Source organism: Oenanthe melanoleuca, chromosome 13 (assembly GCF_029582105.1).
Source record: "Oenanthe melanoleuca isolate GR-GAL-2019-014 chromosome 13, OMel1.0, whole genome shotgun sequence".
In the NCBI taxonomy this organism is placed as follows: Eukaryota; Metazoa; Chordata; class Aves; order Passeriformes; family Muscicapidae; genus Oenanthe; species Oenanthe melanoleuca.
In genome coordinates this window covers 18,141,606-18,165,218 of record NC_079347.1, presented here as the reverse complement: position 1 = coordinate 18,165,218, position 23,613 = coordinate 18,141,606, and the positions used below count along the sequence as shown (strand labels likewise).

At 45.2% G+C, this 23,613-nt stretch overlaps 1 protein-coding gene across 4 annotated transcripts; it reads right to left on the bottom strand.

Moving 5' to 3' along the window:
- SHROOM1 (shroom family member 1) lies at positions 1–21,180 on the bottom strand. Of its 4 annotated transcripts, none has more exons than XM_056502455.1 (7): positions 21,101–21,180; positions 8,564–11,324; positions 7,716–7,777; positions 6,558–7,082; positions 6,047–6,197; positions 4,680–4,952; positions 1–1,172 (listed from the first exon to the last, which is right to left on the bottom strand). In XM_056502455.1, the coding sequence occupies exons 2-7, from the start codon at positions 11,225–11,227 to the stop codon at positions 918–920; spliced, it is 3,930 nt and encodes a 1,309-aa protein (XP_056358430.1). In that variant the 5' UTR covers positions 11,228–11,324; positions 21,101–21,180; the 3' UTR covers positions 1–917. The 4 variants fall into 4 exon arrangements, with proteins under 4 accessions (XP_056358430.1, XP_056358431.1, XP_056358433.1 ...); XM_056502456.1 differs by lacking the exon at positions 21,101–21,180 and adding an exon at positions 16,732–16,747; XM_056502457.1 differs by lacking the exons at positions 1–1,172; positions 4,680–4,952 and having other exon boundaries at positions 6,071–6,197; positions 6,692–7,082.
- Positions 21,181–23,613: the final 2,433 nt, after the last annotated feature.

Sequence of the window (23,613 nt, the reverse complement as noted above, 5' to 3'; positions counted from 1 at the left end):
TTAGGTTGTATATTGTTCTCACTGAATTCTTGCAAACAAAACACACTGAGATTTTAAATACAGCAACATCACTGGTTTGACTCAATGCAAACACTGGCTTAAGAGATTTTTGCCAAGGGATTTATACATAGTCTCATTGAAATGGAATAATCTCTTCCAGGCTTTTTGTGCATGCTGACAATTGAAAACTGCCTAAAAACAACCCCCTGAAGGTGCTGCTTGAAAAATAAATTCTTCAAAAGCACAGCAAAGACTTTGCAAATGGCTGTGCAGGAGTGAGCTGAGAGTTTATGAGTCCCAAAACTGTTCACTTATACTGGCTCCATCACTGATTTGCCCTTTGATGCCCATGAACACCACCCTTTTCTGACCTGCTCTGAACAACCTGCCAGGATTACACAGAGCCAGGACAGACTCATGGGTGGCAGCTCTCAAGAAAGGAAGTAATTATTTTCTTTCATTACAGTGTATTTTTACTGTGTCACACATATAAAGAGTAGAAGCAACTCAAATGGTCCATAACATTTGCTATGGCTTTGTGCAATCACCAATTCAAATCTGAACACCCACACAATTTTTCATTTCAAATGCTCAACCCACCCACAAGAGGCACAATATTTTTATTGAGATGATGTAAATCTGGAAACAGATGGACAGACAAGAAGAAGGGGAAATACACATTTCAGTTGATAGGAGCAAGGAATCCTATCAGCCATGTCCACAGGCAGTTTGCTGCACACTGTGAGGTGCTTTTGTCCAGGTGGAGGGCACACCCAGAGTGTGCCTGGAGCATCCCAGGGCATCTAAACACTTGTCAGTGCTGTGGCACAAACAGGGTTGGAAGAATCCACCCAACTGTGGATTTCCAGGAAAACATCACATGTAACATATAAAAATGTCTGGACTGGTGGTGGGTGTTAGATGGGGATGCTTTGGTCAAGATTTTCTAATTGTTCTTTGAAAAATTTAATCTGCTCTTCGAGGTCCTTCTGTTCAATCAGCAAGGAGGTCTTGACTTGAACAAAGTGCTGATAGTCCTGGAGCTGCTGCTCTGTCAGGTATTTGGCAAGGATTCCAGAGACCACACGTTCCCTCCTGTCCAGATTCTCCTTCAGGTCCTTTGCATCCTCCCTCTGTCGAGACAGGAGCTGGTGCCTCTCACTCAGTGATTGCTGGAACCAAAAACAGAGCACACCATGAGCACCCATCACTCCTGCCAGACTCCACTCCTCCACCTGGGAGCCACAGCTGATTTAATTTAATTTAATTTAATTACTTCCTCTTGTGGGCTTTGTGTTCCACCTGAGTTTTTTCTCATTTGAATTACTCATTCTTGTGGCTTCTAAGATAAAGACAAGGTAAATGACATCAAAGCTCACTTCTCCTAAAAAAATCAATATACTTATCATTCTGGTCATTTTAAAGTATCCTGTAACAATCCTCACTCAATTAGAAGCTCTCTGAGGCACATATATTTGTGTTTTGTGTGTTGCATGTGGCCAGTGTCACTGATATATTAAAAAGATAGATTGGCTTCTATAAAAGATGATTTTTGCCTTTTATTTTATATACATTTATCTAGCTTTTATATATCCTCAGTACCCTTAGCATGCATATTTGTAATTTCTTAAGTCTGATAACTTAGCATAGTCCTAGTTTTCTGTTAAGACACCAAACACCCTAGAGGCCAGAGAGCTCAAAGCTGTCTTAAAAAACCAAGGCCCCCTCTAGAACATACCTTGTAAATTAAGATTTAGCCCACTCAGGGGGGAATTCCTTGGGATGAGGGGAGATCACACCATTCATCCATTGGGGCATCTTTGTTAGGTATGTTAATTTGCATAAATTAATAAATTAATTTCTATAAATTGGATACACAATCTATTGTGTGTGCATTTTGGGGTGTTCCACCTTAGCACCATAAAGATCCTTATTAAATACCAAGGTAAAAACCCTTTATCCCTTAACTGTGTCTGGCTCTCAATTTTTTAATGCCATGAAAAGGCATCAGTGTGATAAAATAACTGTGATGCAGACAGTAACTGTTCATCAAAAGTTACTTTTAAAGAGCTGGGCTTTGCTTGTTCTACAGGATATTTTTACACCTTTCACCTTTAGCTAATTCTCATTCAGCTGTAATAATTTTTATAGGGATTACACTGCTGGAAAATGTCCTGTTTCAGGACAGTGTCCATAAATAGGGCACAGAGCAAAGGTCATTACTGACACCCTAAAAAAGGAGTCAAAGATTGAGACTGCTGGTTTTGCTGACATGAGGGCAAGTGCAGTTAGTGGGAGATGGTTGTTAAAAATGTTGGCACTTAACCAAGTCTTTATTAGGCATTTTATTCAAATATTTGAATAAATTATTTAAATGTCTTTCCTGTGAAGAGTGTAAATGCAATACTAGAGAAAGAACACCCTCCCTGCCTTCCATAAAGCAGAAGTGTTTAAAATGATTCCCTTTAACACAACTGACATTTTGGAAGAGGTGAGTCCTGGCTCTCCGTGTCACACTGCATGGAAGGACCTTTTTAGTGCTATTCTGTGTGTGAATTAGGATGGACCTCCACAGACACAGGTCAGCAGCAACACAGCTCCAGAAAACTGCAGTTATTCCAACTCTGTGCTTTTCCAATTCCCAAATGAGAGATAACAGCAGGTATTGCATTAATAAAACATGTCTAAGAGCAATGAGGACAGCAGGGAAGCACAATTCCTGGGATACATTTATCTTTTCTTCTTCAGAAAAAAATGAGACTTTCCAAGAGTTGAAATGATTTCCTGGTGACATGAGACAATTCCTCATTTTTTTCCATCAAAGCTGGCTAGCTGAGTTAAACTACAGTGAGTTTTATCTCAAGTTATGACCACACCTTCCTGCTTGCTAGGACAAACCCATTTAGTGAAATATTATTTCAAATTGTTTTTTGTTTGGTGGTTTTATGCTGTTTACACTCTTTGCAAAGTTTTTCAAAGGTGATGATTGGTGGTTGTTTAAAGCTTTGCTGTCCACTTTTATTCTGAGTCTTTCAATTTTGGCATTTTGTTTTTCTTCTGATTTAGCACAGTTTATGTTTCAGCAGATTTGAAGGGTTTCAACAAGTTGTCGAAAAACACTTAAAAACGATTCATTTCATGCAATTGTTACAAACACTGGTCTAAACTAAGAAATATACAGAAAAACAGCTAAGTGTGTGAAAGAACAGTATAATGTGCAGAAAAAAGCAGCTAAATACAATTTGGCTGGTGCACACCATACAGAGTAAGGCTTGGATTTATTCAGACACGTCTATAGCAGCCCAAATTTGTTCAGTATTGCTGCAGCTCACCTTCTCCTCAGCTCCTGTGCTGCATCCCTCATGCTGATATACAGAAAACAGCTCAGTGTGTGAAAGAACAGTAAAACATGCAGAAAAGCAGGTAAATACAGCTTGGCTGGTGCACACATTACAGAGTAAGGCTTGGCTTTGTTCAGAAATGTTCTATAGCAGCCCAAATTTGCTCAGTGTTACTAAGATCACCTTCTCCTCAGCCTGTGTTCTGCCATCCACCCTGCTGATGCACAGAAAACAACTAAGTGTGTGAAAGAACAGTAAAATAAGCAGAAAAAAGCAGCTAAATACAGTTTGGCTGGTGCACACCATACAGAGTAAGGCTTGGCTTTATTCAGAACTGTCTATAGCAGCCCAAATGTGTTCAGTTTTACAAGTTCACCTTCTCCTCAGTCCCTGTGCTGCATCCCTCATGCTGATGTACAGAAAGCAGCTAAGTGTGTGAAAGAACAGTAAAATATGGAGAAAAAAGCAGGTGAATACAGCTTGGCTGGTGCACACCATCCAGAGTAAGGCTTGGCTTTGTTCAGAAAAGTCTATAACAGCCCAAATTTGCTCAGTATTCCCACAGCTCACCTTCTCCTCAGCTCCTGTGCTGCCGTCCACCTGGCTGATATACAGAAAGCAGGTAAGTGTGTGAAAGAACAGTAAAATGGGCAGAAAAAAGCAGGTGAATACAGTTTGGCTGGTGCACACATTACAGAGTAAGGCTTGGCTTTGTTCAGAACTGTCTATAGCAGCCCAAATATGCTCAGTTTTACCAGCTCACCTTCTCCTCAGCTCCTGTGCTGCATCCATCATGCTGATGTACAGAAAACAGCTCAGTGTGTGAAGGAACAGTAAAATGTGCAGAAAAAAGCAGCTAAATACAGCTTGGCTGGTGCACACCATCCAGAGTAAGGCTTGGCTTTATTCAGAACTGTCTATAGCAGCCCAAATGTGCTCAGTTTTACCAGCTCACCTTCTCCTCAGCTCCTGTGCTGCATCCATCATGCTGATGTACAGAAAACAGCTCAGTGTGTGAAGAACAGTAAAATGTGCAGAAAAAAGCAGCTAAATACAGCTTGGCTGGTGCACACCATCCAGAGTAAGGCTTGGCTTTGTTCAGAACTGTCTATAGCAGCCCAAATGTGCTCAGTTTTACCAGCTCACCTTCTCCTCAGCCCCTGTGCTGCATCCATCATGCTAATATACAGGAAACAGCTCAGTGTGTGAAAGAACAGTAAAATGGGCAGAAAAAAGCAGGTGAATACAGTTTGGCTGGTGCACACATTACAGAGTAAGGCTTGGCTTTATTCAGAATTGTCTATAGCAGCCCAAATGTGCTCAGTTTTACCAGCTCACCTTCTCCTCGGCCCCCGTGCTGCCGTCCACGCGGCTGATGGCGCTCTGGACGCGGGCCAGGCGGCAGGACAGGCAGAGCAGGAGGCTCAGCACCTTCTCCAGGTCGCCCAGGAAGGCGCAGTAGCGCCGGAGCTCGCCGGGCGAGCACAGCTCCCGCAGCCGCCGCTCCAGCCGCTCGCCCCAGCGGGCGCATTCCCGGGATTCCGACAGGACCTGCTCCCGCTCCTCCCGCAGCGCCCGCAGCCTGCGCTGCAGCCTGGCCATCAGCTCCAGCTGCGGACGGGAAAATAATCACTGCCAGAGAAAACCCGCACCTGGGGTTCCAGAGAATCCACAGCCACAGTTCTACAGAATGGATCCTTCGCTGAGTTTGTGACTTTTAAAATGATTTTAAGCTACAGGAAAGAAAAAAGGCGGAGAAAACCAGCCAGTATTTTCTAAGCTGTACTTAATTCTCAAGCTCTGAAAAGCGAATTACTGGTAATCACCTTAGCTGGTGATATATTCTCTGGCTCACAGAGCTTCCAATCAGTCAGAAGGGAAGTGCAATAAAGATTACAACATGATTACACAGAGTTGTTGTTCTAAGACATGAGCATGAAATCCCAGCTCTGTACCAAGCTTTGGAAGAACTGACTTTGGAAGAACAGAAAAAGCCAGTTCCACAGGCAATTCAAGCAGGCCACAGTGCCTGGGTAGAAAAGTGATCAGAGCAGCCTGTTTCATAGGCACATTATATGGATCAAAGCCTCGAGCAGGAGCACACCACCAATTCTGTGGAAATTGGCCAGTGCACCATGGACAGGAGCAGCAGTAAAACAGCAGCTAATGAGCAAAGCAGGAGGAGCTCCAGGAAGGCAGGTTGCCATTACCTGAGATGGAGCATGGCCAGGGGAAAAGCCCACCTAACCCTGCACAGCCACATATCACCCTTCCAAGCTCCACACCTCTACTGCTGCCCAGCTGTGTCCCCCATTCTCTGCAGGTATGGAATTAAATGGACACTGGAGTGTGCAGAAGCTGCTGCCAGCTCTCAGAGTAAAGAATATTTCTTATTTAGGCTGCCAGTTCTAATTTGTTTCACAGATTTTGAGATTAGATTTAAGTGTTAAATTGGGAGTTTGCTGCTCTGCAGAGAGCTGGCTGTGCAAGGAAACCTTTATGATGAGAGATCTGAGTCAAACCAGGCAGGAAAATGCTGCCATTTTATGATCAATGTGCCAGTTTGCCAGGACTTTGACTACTGGCAAAAATTGATTCAGTTACTTGTGAAATATTATTGGGATAAAAATATCCATAGTAATGATGACATTAATAGGAATTCCATGATGGAGAAACAGTGGTTCCTGTGATGGTCATCTACATACTTTCTTAGATGTGATGTCATCTAGCTTGTTTGTGCTGTCTCTGCTCCTCTTCAGGACTTGGTTTGCCATATAGGCAGGATCTTTGTTTCTTTGCTTGGTTTCTTGCTCAGATTTTGGACATTCTTCTGGTCCATCTCCATGACTTTTCCTGCTATTGGAACAGAAAATAAATACCTGTAGCAAACACAGTTTTTTTCACAAACATTAATGGTTTTATCTATTTTGACTTCAGGATCACTCTCTTCTCATCACAGATCTTCTGATTTTTTTTAGAAGCTATAGAGCAAAAGATTTGCAGCCTAGGTCTGTCAGAGTCCCTTTAATAAAGAACCACAGAACCACTTTTCTTCCATCACATACACTTAGCCTCAGGCATTTCTTGGTATGTAAATCAGAAAGGTGTATGTTTTTCTAATGAAACAAAAATAAAACAGCGTGCTCAAGTTCATCTTACTACAGTATGTACATTAAAATGGACCAAAGTGCTGGACAATTTGGTTTGTTTACTTACTCATTCTCCTGCACAGTCTGCACCTTTCCCCTTTTCCTGCGTGATTTATCCAGCACGGAAATGTTAAGGGGAAACAACCCCTCCATCAGGTCCAAAGCAGTTTTCCTCAGAGGATGAGGCATGAGGACACCCACCAGAGAGCTGTCTTTGGCCAGGATCTCCATGGCAAGCTCCTGGTACTGCTGGTCCTCGGAGGACTGCAGGCTCCTGGTGGGCAGGAGTGTCTCTCTGCTGTGCACGGTTTGCTGGGCAGGGTTTGTGTCTCCCTGCTGGGGCTGGGCTGGTGCTGTGGGGAGATGCACTCCCTGCTCTGGAGGAGGGCCAGGCTGGCAGCTGGGTGCAGCATCCCCAGGCAGAGACTGAGCTCTGCACTGCTCCTCCACTCCAGGGCTCTCCCTGCTGCCACTCCTCGGGACAGGAACAGAAGTTTCAGGAGCCTGCTCCTTTTCATCCTGGCCACACACACATCCAGTTATGTCAGTAGGTTCGTGATGCTTGGATCCATCTTTCTCAGCATCACGGAAGCTGTAAGGAAGAACACAGTTCCTTTTATTTGAGACATTCCCTCCATAACAGATATTCTTGCAGACTGTTTAAGAGCTGTGATCAATGTTTCTGATGTGATGGTTCTCTCTGCAACTTTCAGTTAACTTTTATGCTAACCCACTAAACTAGGAAATTTAAGAAAAAATTTCATTTTTTTTCCCATAAGCCATTCAAGTCTCCAGAAACCACTGGGATGTTTTTGAAAGAGAGGAAATCCTTTTACTACAGAAGAGTTCAGCATCACTGCCTTGCTGAGACAGCGTTCAGATGTTTATCTCCCTTGATGCTCCTCAAATCAATTGAGGAGCAAAGCAATTATGGAGAGTTAAAACACAAATTTCCTAGCTACTGATGTGTAAACAGCACAGTTGGTTTTTTTTCCTTTTAAATCCCCTATTGCACCTGATCACACACATCCTCCAGGGCTGGGCATGTCCGAGCTGCTGGAAATGCTGTTTTCTGCCGAGCTCGGGGGAGGGAGCTGTGATCCCAGGGATGGGACGGAGCTCGGCTGTGCAGGGACAGCTGCTCAGGGACCTGTACCCAGCCGGTCCGGGTGAATATTCCCGCATGGACAAGGAAGGATTCCCTGGGGACACGGCACAGCCTTACCTGGGGCAGCTCCCATAGCTCCAGCACGCTGCTGCTGCACCTCTGGCACATCTGCACGGGTCCTGGAAGGGAAAACAGCACTGGGACAACCAGCATTTCAGGAGAGACAGCTGCTACATTTTACTCCCATATCTGTTATCCCCAAAAAGGGAAACTGATGGTAGATCTCCAAGTAGGTTCACCGAGGTTTGTGCTTTTTTCTTTGTTTGTGGTTTGTTTTGTTGGGTGTTTTTGTGTTTGGTTGTTGTTGTTTTTTCTAGGGGGAAAGGTTTGGTTTTCTATTTATTTTTTTTTTTTTTTTAAATTTTTTTTTTAATCTTTAGGGGTGTTTTTGTCTACCTCTTTTTTAATTAATTAAATTGCTATAATGCTCTTCCTAGGTAGCATCCATTTCTTTCCCCCTAGAAAACCAAAAGAACAGCTGTCAACAAAAGATACCTCTCCTCTCATAACAATTCAGAAATTCAGCATTGGTGGGAGTTTATCAGTCTCTTCAGTAGGGTAATTTTAGTGGTATGTTAATTTTTTTTTTTTTTCCCCTTTATCTTCTTTATTCTCCTCAACAATATTGACAGCTACTGCCTTTCAAATACAGGAGCCAGGAAAGGTTGGTCATTTATGAAATTCCTATTTCATAAATGCTCTATAACTTCTATATATATATATCTTCTATATCTTCTGTCATTCTTGCTGTCATTAACAATAATAATAATAATAATAATAATAATAATAATAATAATAATAATAACAATAACAAACAGCCTCCTGCACACAACACATGTTCTCTGCAAATGCATCTTCCAAGTGCCAGAGACCCTCCTGACTTTCTTTAGGTACTGGTTTCTTACCTGTGTAGAGGAAGGAGTGGATTTTGGTCTCTCAGGAGCTCTCCCAGATGCAGAACCACCTGCCTGGGGGAGACTTTCAGCTGATGGACACTTGCTGGCACAGCTCCCATCCCCTCCCCTGGGATTGCACCTGCTGGTCACGTTCAGAGGGGGAGGAAAAATATCTGGTGATTTTTGTTCAGAGAGAAGTTGGCAGAAAACCTCATCATTTTGCATCTTGCTGCTCCCATTTGGGTTGGGAATGTGGCCAGAAGGCCCTCTGGGATCTGACAGCCTCTTCTGCAGGGGTGGCTTATGCAGGGGGAGGTGTGAGCTGCCTGGTCTCTGGCTGATCTTTCGTTCCATGTATTTGACCAGGGCACTGTGCTGGATTTGTTTCAGCTCTGTCCTGGAGACACCTGAACTGGAAAATGCCCTTCCTCTGTTCTCCAGACCCCTCCTCCTGGATGCCACTGCATCTTGCTCAGAGATTTCAACCCTAGCTTGACTCCATGACACTTCCTTATCCATGAGGTGATGGAGCTTCTCAGGCTCAGAGTAGCACAGTTTCTTCTGCTCTTGGGTTACCCTTTTCCTTCCCCCTCCTTGATCTTTTTGTGGCCTCTGTGTTTCTTCATTTCTGTTGAAACTTTCCAAGGATTCTAGATGAGAAGGGGAGCAAGGAGCAGGTTTGGCATCCTTGCCTGCACTGGATAACGAGAAAGACCGAAGGTGTTCAATTGATGGCCTTTTAGAGGATTTCTGTCTCAGTCTGACAGGCAAACTCATCTGTAAGTCTTTTCTTTTAAAGGAGGTTTCTTTGAGAACCTTTCTCTGAGCCACTTTAAGTTTCTCTATATAGTCATTCTGGAAGCTGTCTTCTGTGGGTGATGCAGGACTGCTAACAATGAGATCTTTGTTCTGGAGCAGGTTACCAGCACTGTGCTGATGGTGGTAGCTGCTCCTCTGAAGCTGATGCCCTTCCCTTGGTATCTCTGGGCACTGTGCTGAGGCAGTGCAGCTCCTTGGTGGGATTTCCTTTGGTGAGCTCCTGGAGTCCTTGCTGGGGAGTCGGACACGGGTGGTTTTCCCTGCAGAAAGGTGGTAAAGCATGGGAGTTGCCTGCCTGGTTATTTCTTCACCAGCATGCTCCTCCTGAAGCTGTCTGAAGAGCTGTGCTTGAAATGCAGGCTGGGGTTTCTGAACAAGAGGTTTCTCTTCTTCCAGACACATGCTGAGGTCAGGACTGCTGTTGTTACCCTGGTTTTCTTTCTGGGCTTCACATAGTGACTGAAATGTGGAATCTCCCTCTGGTCTGAACAAAGCCACTTGGCTTGTGCCATCACAGCACTGCTTCCTTCCCTGATCCAACCCCTCCACTTCCACAGCATTGCAGCTGCAGCACAATGCTGATCTCTGCACTTTGCTTTGCTGGTTTGGGACAGGTTCCCTAATACTGCTCAGAATTTTTCCTTCAGAATCATAGCACTGATTTTTGCCTGCATAACTGTTCAGCTTCCTGGGAGCATTTTTATTTGGAAGAGCATTCTCCATATATTTTAATTGTGAACTGTCCTCAAACACACCCTGAGCCATGTCTGAATGCCATCCAGCACAGAGTGGGCTCTGGGCACAAGGCAAGGACTCTTTGCTCTGGCTGGCTCCTGGCCCAGGGCTTGGCAGAGCTGCTTCTCTGGCACTTGGCTCACACACTGCCCTGGGACACTGTTTGACTTCCTGTGTATCATTAACAGCACTGGGGTTGGAATGTGCCTGGTGATGGGATTTGGAGCTTGTCTCTTTGGGAATTTTATTAGCATGACCTGAATTATAAGCAGAAAGTCTTTTGGGCACATTTGCTACAGGGTCAGTCTTTAAATATTCTTGCAAAATGAATGAACGAGGTCTGCTGAAAATGTGTGGATTGCTTCTCTTTGTAGGTTGCTGTGATGGACTCCACTCTCCATTTTCCTCTGTCTTTAATGCCTGAACTTTTGATACCTTATTTGTATAGTGAGAAGAAAGGCCCTTGTTTTCCAGAGTCCTTTCCCTATTAGGCCCCACACCTTGCTCTGTACCTGCACCCCAGTGTTGTCTCCATGGCCCATCCCTGCCTGCAGGCTGGGGCTGCACGCCAGGAGCTGCCTGCACGCTGCTCTCAGGGTGCCCTGCAGAGCCCTGCCTCTCTCCTGGCTTCTCCCAGAGTCTGGCAGTGATGTCAGGGTGATAACTGCTGAGCTGTGGGGCTGCAGGCTCCTGAGCTGAAGTCCTTTGGGTGGGAGCAATTCCACAGCCATCTGTGAGACTGCTGCTGTGAGAGCTGTTGTGGGTGCCCAGCTCTGGTGCCTTGCAGGGCAGGGGGCAGCTGAGGTCAGGGTGTGCAGCACTGAGATGGTAAATCCCTGTTACATATTCCAAGTCCATGTATGGGACCTGCTCTGGCAGCACACAGTTTTCACCTTGGCATGATGGTGTGGGGTACTCTGGAGCACCTGATCCTCCTGAGAAGGAGCTGTAAGCAGAGTCTGCCTTCCCAGGGAGGTGCAGGAGAGGGTCCACGCTGCTGATTGACTTCACTGACAAAAGATGATCATTTTCAGGAGAGGCCACAGGCTCTGCCAGCTTCCCACTTCTGCCACCCTGCCTGTGAGTCCATCTTTCTATCTCATTCCCAGCTGAAGCCATGCTGTAGTGTTTCCAGAAATCCAAGTCTGATTAAAACCGAGCTGTTAGAGATGAATACTTTTCTCTACAGTTACATTCCAGTAATACCTAGAGGATTCTAAAAAGAAAGAGAAATGTGTGAAAAAGACTCAGTGGGAGGATTCTCATGGCACATCTTGGAAAACCTTTCCCAGAGTCCTAAAAAAAGTGGCTTGAGACTGACAGAGCATCATGATGAGACATTCTGCAGTCAATCCCAAGGCACAGATTTTAAAAGATGGCCAAATATTTATGGTTGCAGCTCAGAACTCCCCTGCAAATGGACTACGAAAAAGCACTGGCATAGAGTTCACGTATGACAAATACACAATTTTTGCAGAGTCTGGAAAACAGCCTGTGTTTGTCAGCAGCACCTGGCAGCTCCTCTCTAATTGCTGTGCATGGTGCCCAAGGGTTTAGTTCAAGAAATGGATTCCCAAAAGCAGCAATGGGCCAAGAGAAGACAAGCAGGAGATTCTTACACACACAGCATGACCCCAATTCTGCTTCTCCCTGATGTGCTCCAGGCAGGAACCTGCCACCAGGGTGGTCATAACCAGCAGCCTTGTTTAGTAATTCTCATTTAAACCAGCTCTAGAAACTGATTAATTGTTAAAAAAAAAAGGAAACACTCTTGAAAAGCTTCACTGACAAGCTGCTCCAGTGAAAGGCCTTCTGAGGAGACACAAACTGTGTCAGAATGTTACATGTCTGATTTATTCATAAAGGTTGAACTCAACTAATTTGCCATTGCCAATATCATATTTATGTGGTGGGACCTCAAAAAGCTGGCAGAAAGAGAGGTTTCAGGGGGTTGTTTCTCTTTCATAAAAAAAAAAAAAAATTAAAAATCACATTTCTGCTTTGTTTCAAAGACAGTCCTGGTATCATTCATTGTGAGCCAAAGGAAGAGATGGATAGGAGCCAAAATACACAAGTTGATTTATAAATGAAACTTGGACTGGTGAGGCACACTAAATAAATTAACTGGTTTCTGGGAAATGAAAACAACTTAACATCACAAAGTGCTAATTTGCCTGCTGTTTTTTGGGGGGGTTTTTTTTGGTGTTTGTCTGTTTTTTTAACATTTCAGTAAGAAACCAACTCAAGGATGTCTGGAGCTCTCTCTCTCTTTTTACAGAAGATTTAAAACACAGTTGTGAAATGTGATTGTCTTTCCATGAATAACAGGGTCCCAAAGGAAACAGGAAGCACCAGTGGCTGGTGATGCCATTCCCCATTTTTTCACCATGGTGTATTGAGGAATTTAAAGAAATAAAAACCTTAGGTACTTGGTGAAAGGAAAACCTTGGATTTTCTGAAACCACTGAGGAAAAAAGCAGTTGAACAATTGCAATGACACTCCTGCAGGCTGGGAGGGTGTCACTGTGCACCACTGCAGTTGCATTTCCCAGGCAGTGTCCTGGGATCCTGAGCTGTGCAGATCTCTGGGTCCCACAGAGCTGGGGGAGCTCAGCTGTGCCTGGGGGTGCCCAGGATCCAACCCCACAGAGCCAATTCCACAAGAGATCCAGAAGGAAGAGTGCTCTGTCCTTCTCATCTTCTTGTTTCAATCACATTTTTCTCCAGTGGAGCTTCTCCAGGCAGCTCTCACTGATGATGCTGTGAATAGGCTGAGCCAAGTCTTTGGGATGTGCTGACACAGTTCCAGGGAAGTTAATGGAGCCACCCTGATTTACAGTGAGAATTTAGCTCTAACTTTTCACAGCAATGGGTAGAACCCAAGTAGCTGTTGTGATTTAGTTCCCCTCTATCAGTGGAAGTACTGCTCTGGTTTCCTACACCAGCCATTCCCAGGATCTCTTTCCCCCATTGTTTCCTCCTTGTTGGGATTTACAGTGAAGTTGGCAATACAGAGAAGAATTTATGACAGGTTTTATGATGATACCAGAAGTAATAGGAAATACAATTTCAGTATCTTAGAAGACTGAGGTAAGAACCTCTGACTGATGCTGAAACACACCTTAGAGAAAACTTGTCTTATTTCTTTTGAAGAGGGTATTTCCTAAACTCTGGCAGCAGAATCGATTATCTCAATGTGTTCAAAGAACTTTGTGGAAGCTACCCTCTCTTTCCTGTGTAAGAGAAAATTATTAATGTCATTAAAAACAATGACATTATTGTTCTCAGCAGAGCTCCCTCATGGACTGTGCTGTCTCTGGGTCTCAGATATATTCTGGCAAGGCTGGAACACCACGTGCCATTCCAGACCAGCTTGAAATATTTGCATTGTACACCACTGAAAGCAAGAAGAAAAATGTTAAATTAAAGTATATCAGAACCAAAACCACTGAAAGATGAAGGGAAGTCTATTAACAGTGTAGGAATACAGGAAAGTGTATTCACTCCATGCCCAAGGAAGAAATAAAGCCACTACCAACCTATTAAGTTCCAAAGTTGTCTGCTTGTTGTTTTTTTGTTGTTAAAAACAGAGGCTAACTTAACTTCCATCCACACCAACCTGTTCTGTTCTAGGGAAAGGTGATTTGCACTGCACAATCTCAAATTCTTTGCAGCCAACTCAGTATATCAAAGCCTCATGTCTGGCAAATTAACTCTGATTTAAAAGAAATCAGAGAAAACCTAGTGACTCCAGACCACAGTCAGTGAACAACTTACCTGTCTTATAAAGGCAAGATTTATTATAATTACAGTTTGGTGTTGTTTGACCTCACTTAGAGTTTGCTAGGTGCCATAATTGATCTGTAACTCACCTGCACTTACATACAATGCTTGCCCAAAGAAATCATCACCCATCAGAAACACAGCTATTCTCTCTATCAAGTCTCTGGTTTGCCCTCAACCACCCAGGAGAAATGGCCCCTGGCACATAACACAGTCTGAAATAATTTGTGTGCTTGTGGAGCTCCCTTGAAGTGACCAACACAATCTTTCCATCAGAGAAGCAAAAATGAGAATTCTCCTTAATAAACACAAGCACAGTTCAAACCTTCCTAGCTCTCTTGTTGTGTAATTGTCCTTTTTATACAAATGGCTACATGAAAATGAAGGGGAAACCCACAGCTGTTAATCTGGATCAAACCACAGCACACAAGTGCTCTCCAGGAGAGAACAAGTGTGCAGAACACAAAGCAAACACCTTGACCAACCTACCACTATTATGTCATGTCCAAATTTGTGAATTTGTTCCTTATCAAAGGGTAAACACTGGCTGTAAATATTTGCTGAAATTCTTCAGATTCCAATCTGTTTTGCAGCCTGCACCTGACCCATCTGCTCCCCAGACTGTGAGATCTCATTGCTACCAAAAGATCACCTGAGAGACTCTTGCTTCAGCAGGTGATCCTCCTGGCTTTCCCAGGGCAACCTGGAGAGGCAGAATCCCCAGTCTTGGGGAAGCCAGGTGTGGTCTCTGGCATCCCAGGAACCTTCAGCAGGTCATCAGGTCAAAAATCTCAGTTTTTGTCCAAAATGTCAGTTTTTATCTGGGTAGGAAAGGCTTGGCTCCTCCCCTGGCTGGAGCATCTCCCAGTGGGATGATGGAATTTTATCAGTCATGCCCTGGGACTCACTGGCCATGAACAGGAGATATCTCCTGGAGGGAGGATGGGTTGTGGAAAGATAAAGATGATTGCCCAGCTGGTTTAATGATGGCCCATGAGCAGATAATGTGTGCCAGGAGATCAGGGGCACTGCCCCACCCGGCTGCAGCAGGTGGGGACAGAATTCACATTTCTGGTCACATCCTGTATTGCAACCCAAGACAACCAGACTCTGAAATATCCAGAATTTCTGGACAAATGTCCAAAGTCTTCAAATGCCATTGCTTTGACATGGCTGCTGAAAGGGTGAGAGAAATGGAAGGACACCACATCCAGGAAAGTGTGGCTGCATTGCCTTTGTGCCCAGCATCTCTGAAAGTCACTATTCTCTCTCTCTCAGCCTTTTCTTTTTAACAGATACTCTCTCCTTGTTATTATGTGTTCTAGCCTATAATCAACAATTTTATCCCCCTGGACTTTCAACTTTAAGTTTCAAACAGGAAGGCAAACATAGCAGATGATATTCCTTTGGTTGACTGAAAAAAACACACTTTTTTTTTTTGCTAAGATTTCTGAAGACTCTAATCCCCATTTATTTAGTGCAATGTCCAGAGCTATTGTGCCTGTAGGTAATGGCCACCAAGGATATTGTACATCAATGCTCACAGACAAAATCTCCCATTTGAGTGCAAGGCTCACCCTGCTACTGGGAGCCAGGGAAGCCAAAGTGTCACACAGTGCCAAAACAGAGCCTAAGTGGCATTTAGAGGAGGTTTATGCTTGTGTGTACAGAAATAAATTTCACCATAGTCTGGGGAATGTAAACATTTCCAGTAAAACCCATGGATACACACTTGAGACTTTCTAGAGCTATCAAAGTGTTGTGAGAAATTTAGAGAATGATGCAAGTAACTATAATAAAATGCATCTCAGTATCCCCTCTGCTGTGAAGGGGCATAGAGAAACCTCCCTCAGCCTGCTGTGCCAGGCTCTCTGCAGAAGGAGGAGATCCCTAGAGACCAGACTGGGAGCTGTGCTGAGCCACAGCACAGACTGGCTCCATCCCACACCCTCCTGGTGTCCCTTTCCCTAGGGATGGCATCTCCCTGAGGGACAGGAGCATTTGCCCACCGGGTGATGGAAAGCTGTAGCCCAAATTAACTGATTCTGGAGTGAGGGCTGTGGCCCAATCACCAGCCAAAGACTTAATGAGGAAGATCAGGTTTGGCAATTATTCACAGCCCTGTGAGAGACCTTTTCTGGGCACCCAAACAAGTCTGACCTTTTAATTAGAGCAGTCACCTATTGCATACCTCTCCATTGTCCTTGAATTCCCTTACTTCCCTTATTCAGCCTCAAAAATTTCTCTTGGTTTCCATCAGCATTAAACACCAAATACTATTATTTTTTCTATCTCTGTGAGCCTCAGAAAATTATTTTGCCACAAATCAGTTTAATCCCAAATGAATGCATTTCTTACCAACCATTTCCATTTTATCTCTTTTAATGTCATCATATTTTCCTTATTTATTTTTAAAATCCAGTCAAGCTCATTTGATGCCATAAACTTAACTCTATACTGCTTTTACAGGCTATAAAACCACAAGAGCATTAAAAAAATTGCAGACTCTAAAGTACTAAAAATCCAAATGAAAAAATATCTAATGACACTGTTGATTTTTAAACACTTGTCTTTAGAATTAATATGTATGTTATTAATTAACTAATTAATAGAATTAAATTAATATAGATAATAAAGATGTTTTCTCATTTCTACCATGATGACTGCTTCACAGCAAGGCTGTCCAAGAAACATCAGGGAAAAATAAAATTCTCACAGTCCCCCTGACCTGCTCCTGGCAGCTCTGAGCTTCCCACAGCTCAGGCAGCAAGTCAAGCTCACAGGAGAAGAAACTGGCCTTTAAACAGGGGTAATCCAGGTCAACATCTCCTCCCACTTACATGGTTTTAGTCCAGAATCCTGTGAGGTGTAGTTGGTTAGCAACCTGTGCAAACACAGTTTTAAAAACATGCTCATTACCAATTGCCTATAATTAATTAGAAACAACCCAAGTGCTTACAACAGGCAGCTTCACCAGCTGCCACACATCCCAAGCCCAATGTATTCCCAGCACTGCCTGGGTCAGAATTTGCATTTTCCAGCTTTATCAGAGCTCTGGGGGAGCTGATGCTCACTCAGACTTACTAGTGAGGGTTGGCTAGCTGGGAAATGTCATGAAGTCATCTTATCTTCGAAGAATTGTGGTTTCCTGGCACCTGCACATGCTTAATTCTAATATAAAACTGTTCTCAGAAGCTTTATGGATGGCTCTGTAATTGCAGTCCAAGTGTCCTTGTCAGAGCAGCACTGCAGATTCCAGTTTCTACATGCTGTAGTTATGTTTTCATAACTACAAACAAACCTGCAATGAGAACAAACATTCCTGCTGCAGCTCCAGTTTTAGACAAGGATGGATCCAGAGGCACTGACTGGGGAAGTGTCCAGTTTGCCTTGATTCAGTGGGATTTTATCTATATTATTTATGTATATAAATATATGTGTTTATGTAATTTAAATTATGGCCTCAGGTGGATCAAAAAATTCATTCTCCAGTCCCTAAATGTACTAAGAAGCTTTTTGCTGAGCTTTGCAACTTTAGATGTGCAAATGGAGCTTCATCTAACCAAACAATCTCCCTGTACCTCAGAGTATATCTTACAAACTTCAGTTATCCACTGCCACACCAGGACTCTGCCTGACCATGAAATCATTTGAGTCCCACAGCAGGAGCAGAACCTCTCACCTTTCCAGCACTCCTCCTAACTACAAATTAATTCTTTTTAATACCATGTAACTTTTCCAGTCTTTCACAGCACCAGTGTAAAATATAATTGGCAAACAATATGAGCACTTCCATTTTCTTGTGTATAAATCCAGGATTATGATGTCATAACAATTAATTTGGTATTTTAAAAAAGCCATTGGGTCTTTCTTATTTTGACACAGGAGACAGAAACTATTCCTTTCCAGAGAATGTCTGTTTTCAGTCTGTTTCATCCAGATGTTAAACATAATTGTGTCTTCCCTTTGGACTGGGGCAGACAGTAATGCAATATCCAGATACTGCAGAACATTCCAGTGGAACAAAAGGAAACCACCAAATATACACAAGAAAGGATATATTAGACTGCTCTGTTCCTTTGGCAAATACTGCATTCCAATATTTTCCCAGAGCTTTTGTCTGGGCAGAATTCATTATGCTTAATCTCACTAAATGTATCTCTGGTTTCCACAACAAAAAATGAAAACCTGGATTAGTAGTTAAAAATAATCTGGAAATATCCCATAGTTACCTGAGAGCAGATTTAGTGGTGGAGTGGGGGTTGCTCAGAATGAGGGACAGAAATGAAACCCTTGGTCTGCCAAGAGTATCACAGTCCCAGAATGGTTTGGGTTGGAAAGGTCCTTAAAGATCACCCAGTGCCACCCCTGCCATGGCAGGGACACCTCCCACCATCCCAGGCTGCTCCAGCCCCAGTGTCCAGGCTGGCCTTGGGCACTGCCAGGGATCCAGGGGCAGCCACAGCTGCTCTGGGCACCTGTGCCAGCCCTGCCCACCCTGCCAGGGAACAATTCCTGCCCAAAATCTAAACTAAGCCCACCCTCCTTCAGCCTCCCCTCAGACCTGCTAAAGAGATGTCAGAGGAAAAATGGTGGGGAAGCACAAATGAATTCAATCCTGGGAAAAGGCAGAACTCAGAGCTTTTGTGAGAGACCAGGGCAGGTCACTCTGGTGGCAGGTGAGTGACTCAGAGGCAGTGGCAGGTTCAGTGACAGGTCTGCTGGGTACATACAAGCCAGGCACAGTGATTCCCTGTCTGCAGCACTTCACACCAACATCCAAACTGAAAGCTGTGAGTTCTGCACATCCACCTTTCTGTATTTAACCCATCCTACAGAAACTCCCCTCTGAGCTCCCAAATCAGTCCTCCATGACCTGCAGTTCACCATGAGCCTCAAACATTGCCTGTGCTGGAGGATCACCAAGTACATTTTGTACCAAGGCAGTTATTTTCTGTGTAGAAATGTCTACCTGCCAGACCCTTTACCTAGCCCATTTAACACATGTATTAGTGCATGTAGGCTAAAAAACCCCACAGAAATCTGCACACTCAAGGGCAGAGCAGAGCTCCTGTGACTGTGTTAGACACAGGTGACACTCCAGGCTGTCCATATCCACAGCAGGGGTGCAACTGGTCCCTTACACACTACAACACACTGATAATTTTAGCATTTTAAAGATAATTTTTCTGCTACAAATTAATTTCTGTCTCCATTATTTGGTTACATTCACCCATTTCCCTCTTTCACAGAGGACAAGCCCTGAAGTTCAGGTGGCCTGGAGCAATCCTGTGTGCCTAAGACAGCTTCCAGCCCCAAGTTAAACATTTCAAAATGTGGTTTTAATATTTTCCAGCACACTTCCTGCCCCTTCCTCTGTTTCCAGGCTGGCTGTTACAGAAGGGTGACTCAGATGGGAGCATGTGGAGTTTGGCAGCAGGTGCTGGAGCCAGCCCTTGGCTGGGAGAAAGGACTGACAGAAAACACAGCACCTGGACACCTGCTTGTCCAACATGATGCTTTCCTCTCTCAGCACCACCCACCAGCTGCTGCCTGGCCCTGGATGGGGTTTTGCAACAAGTTTAGGGCATCCCTCCCCAGTGAGAGCATTGGCCCTGCCTGCCCCACACTGCTGAGGTGGGACAGCACACTTTGCACCTTCCCTTCTCTGGGAGCTCCCAAACCAGCTGTGAATGCTGCCACGATGCCATGAGCACCCACACACGTGCCATGATGCTGCAGGGACCTGGCATGGCCAGCTGCATCTCCTGCATCCTGCCCCAGGATCACACAAACCCTGTGAGGAAGGTCTGGCATGGCCAGCTGCATCTCCTGCATCCATCTCTAGGGATCACACAAACCCTGTGAGGACCTGGCATGGCCAGCTGCATCTCCTGCACCCAGCCCCAGGATCACACAAACCCTGTGAGGACCTGGCATGGCCAGCTGCATCTCCTGCATCCAGCCCCAGGATCACATAAACCCTGTGAGGACCTGGCATGGCCAGCTGCATCTCCTGCATCCAGCCCCAGGATCACACAAACCCTGTGAGGAAGGTCTGGCATGGCCAGCTGCATCTCCTGCATCCAGCCCCAGGATCACACAAACTGCACAAACCCTGTGAGGAAGGTCTGGCATGGCCAGCTGCATCTCCAGCACCCAGCCCCAGGATCACACAAACCCTGTGAGGACCTGGCATGGCCAGCTGCATCTCCTGCATCCAGCCCCAGGATCACACAAACCCTGTGAGGAAGGTCTGGCATGGCCAGCTGCATCTCCAGCATCCAGCTCCAGGATAACACAAACCCTGTGAGGAAGGTCTGGCATGGCCAGCTGCATCTCCAGCATACTGTCCCAGGATCACACAAACTGCACAAACCCTGTGAGGAAGGACCTGGCATCTCCAGCATCCAGCCCCAGGATCACACAAACCCTGTGAGGAAGGTCTGGCATGGCCAGCTGCATCTCCTGCACCCAGCCCCAGGATCACACAAACTGCACAAACCCTGTCAGGTCCCAGGAATGTGTGGGATCCCCCAGCTGCTCCAGGGACACTGCTGACATAAAGGACAAGCTGCTTGTCAGGAGAGAGCAGTGGGCTCATCCACCATGCACTGTGACCCTCTGAGGTCTGCACCTGGGTATCTCTGAATCCCCCCCAAACACATGCACATATCCACGGGCTAAGGAGCAGTCACTCAGACCATGGATCAGCAGAATCATGTTCTCCAGACTTTACAGCAAACACAATATAAAAAACAGAGTAATCAGAATGTTCTTTCCATTCTTGCATGAAGCAAATATACAAATAGCCAGCACAGTAACTGCTGAGGACAGTATGAGCCAGGTACAGGCATCTGAAATACACACACACACACACACACACTGACAGAGAGAGGTTTGGTTTGGTTAGAACCACAGAATGGTTTGGGTTAGAAGCTTAAAGCTCATCAGTTCCACCCCCTCTGCCATGGGAGGGACACCTTGCACACACAGGTTACCTCTCAGCTGGAACAATCTGAAGGCACGTTCACAATGAGTGATTTTCTACCTCCAGTATTCCCTTTACAAAACAGAAGCCAGTGCTCTGGTTCCCCATCCCAGCTGTGCCTGCAGCAAAGATCTCACAGCCAGTGAAGCAGCAGCTCTGCAATCCAGCCTGGAGAGCCCCCAGAGCACTCCAAGTGCCAGAGTGATCCCATCCCTCACCTGGGGTGTCCCAGGGCCAGGGGGCTCCAGAGGCACCACAGGGACTGCCCCAGGCTGGACACTGCTCTGGTGCCCAGCAGTGGGAAAGGAAAGGAAAGCAGCAAGCAGGAGGCTGGGCTGTTATCTCACCAGTCAATCATTAACCACTGGGCTGTTTCTGCCGAGCTCTTGGCTGGCAGCCACAGCTCCCACGTGGGCACCACTGAAAAATTCCATCAATGTGCTGCCAAGGCCACAGAGGAGACGCCAGGTGGGGTCTCTCCATCCTGCAACCTGAAGCACTCCTGAGCATCCCACCACTCCAGGAGCATCCCATGCTGACCCAGCCTGGGGGCACTGTGCATAGGCCAAGAGCTCAGGCTAGACAAAAAATAATTAAATCCAACTGAAAGTAGTTAGATTTAATGCAACAAATGAGTTAGAATTAATTTTCTTAAAAGGTTATGTTCTGTTTTCTTAGGGGGAGAGAGAAGGTTGTACAGTAAAAGTTTATGCAGCTCAAGGCAACTCTGAAGTTGTGTTTTACATGCCACAGTTTTTGTTTTGTGGAGCTTTTTAATTGTTTTAAAATATTTTGTTCATAAAAATGCAAAGAAGGCACACACTGAGGCTTTCATCCATGTTGTGTGACTCTGAATCAACTCAAGCCTCTGCATGAAGTTCTCTCTGCCTCCAAAAATATGTGATGAAGCCTGATATAATTTATAATGGCCTTATTCAGTGAGATGAATTCCCACTAGTTTCCAGATGGGTTTAAAAAATAAGCTGATTTTGTGGCACTATTTTTTCCCTCAAGCTAAGCTGGATAATGCTACGCAGGCCACAGCTCTATTATTTATTATGTACTGTCTCTCAAGGGAGCACTGGGCATTCCTTCCATATTTCCTACAAAGATAATCTGCTCACCTGTGGCTATGTTGTTTGGGAAGGACAAAAGGGTCTCCAGTGGGCACAGGCTGAGAGTTTGGGCTGTGCCTGGCCTCACCTGCTCTCCAGCAGGGCAAGAGCTTGGACCTGGCAGCTGCAGAGGACAGGGATCATTTCATTGGTATTCTCAATCCAATCTGAGCATGGAGAGCCTCTGGAATACTATTCACTGATTATTCATTGAATCCATGTTTGAGGTTTTTGTGTGAGCACCACCCAGGCTCCTCTTCACAGCTCTGTATACAAACAGGCCACCCCACAGCTCCATTTTTTTCCCCAGCACATGTGTTCAACAACTCCCCAAGTATGGAGAAGGGCTCCTGAGAAGTTACTCAGTAACTAACTCAGTGTTTACTCATTGGTTCCAGTCCTATTTTCACCCAGCAATGAGCTGGTATCTGATCAAGTGTTCTGCAGTAGCAGGTGAGGGGACAATTCCAGCAGTCCCAGAAATGGGAAAAGAGCCTGCACTGGAGGAAAAAGGCAAACCTGAGCAATTGTGCTGCCCAGTGATGAGCAGAGCTCTGGTCTGGGGGCAGAGCTGGCAGCCCTTGGAGCTTTGGGACATTCCTGCTGCCAGTGAAACGTGTGAGCAGCTCCTTCAGAGAACAGCTTGTCTGGGACAGTGCTGCACACAGGCCTGGCCTCAGTCCTGCAGCAATAATCAAGGTTCCAGCACACCACAAGAGAAAGCTGAGGAAGCCAAAGCCATCATTCCCACTCTGCACCTCAATTCACCAGCTCCTGCCTCTCCCAGGACCCGAACTCTGCAGCAGAACTATTCATGTGGAGAGCTTGCTGTGGCTCTGGGATTCATCACAGATCTTTGTGAGGTTTGGCCTTTATAAATCAGGAGATTTTAAATGACATTTCAACACATCATACCTGACAGTGTCCAGAGACAGCCATGCAAGTTCAAGGGTCCTTAAATGAAGAGTCTCTTGTGTGTTAATTGGAGATGAACAGCACTCTTCCCACACTGTGGTCAGGATAAACCCATTAAAAACTGTGGGAGTCTTGGAAACAGACACAATCCCTGCATAACCTGAGGGTGTTGAAAGCCTCTGCAAGGTGTGGTGTCAGCAGATCACCTGCTGACAAACTCTGCAAATCTGCAAAGCCTTGGGAAAGCAGCCCTGTCACCACAGTGTCACCAACCCTGGGCTCTGAAACAGGGGAAATGTCACCAGAAACTTGCACTAATACATAGCACTGTGAACGTGATAATAGCATTTGCCAATTATAAAATACTCCCAGCTATAAATCACAGGTTCCAAATGCTCCTCCTCACTTACAAACCTGGATCCCAGGAGCTCTGCAGTCACTCACACATGGAGCTCTCAGCAGAGCTAACAGGGAGCAGCCTGGAGCTCCTGTAGGGCCCCAGCTGCCGCAGTAAATCCATGTGCCACAAGAATTAGCAATTAAAGTCTCCCACTGCCTTCACATGAAGTAGATTGGGGCTGAATAATTGCTCTATCCTTGGATTCAATCACAGGTAAGATGTTTAATGATTAATAATGATTGAATGAGATGTGATGGGACACCCCCAAAGAGAGAATTTACAGCTACTCTTGGCAATAAAA

Coding starts and splice junctions, on each gene's coding strand:
- SHROOM1 (XM_056502455.1), bottom strand. CDS start 11,227: ATGGCTTCAGCTGGGAATGAGATAGAAAGATGGACTCACAGGCAGGGT. Junction 7,778..8,563: donor CCACTCCTTCCTCTACACAG/GTAAGAAACCAG, acceptor TTTCCCTTCCAG/GACCCGTGCAGATGTGCCAG. Junction 1,173..4,679: donor GCACGGGGGCCGAGGAGAAG/GTGAGCTGGTAA, acceptor TTTTGGTTCCAG/CAATCACTGAGTGAGAGGCA.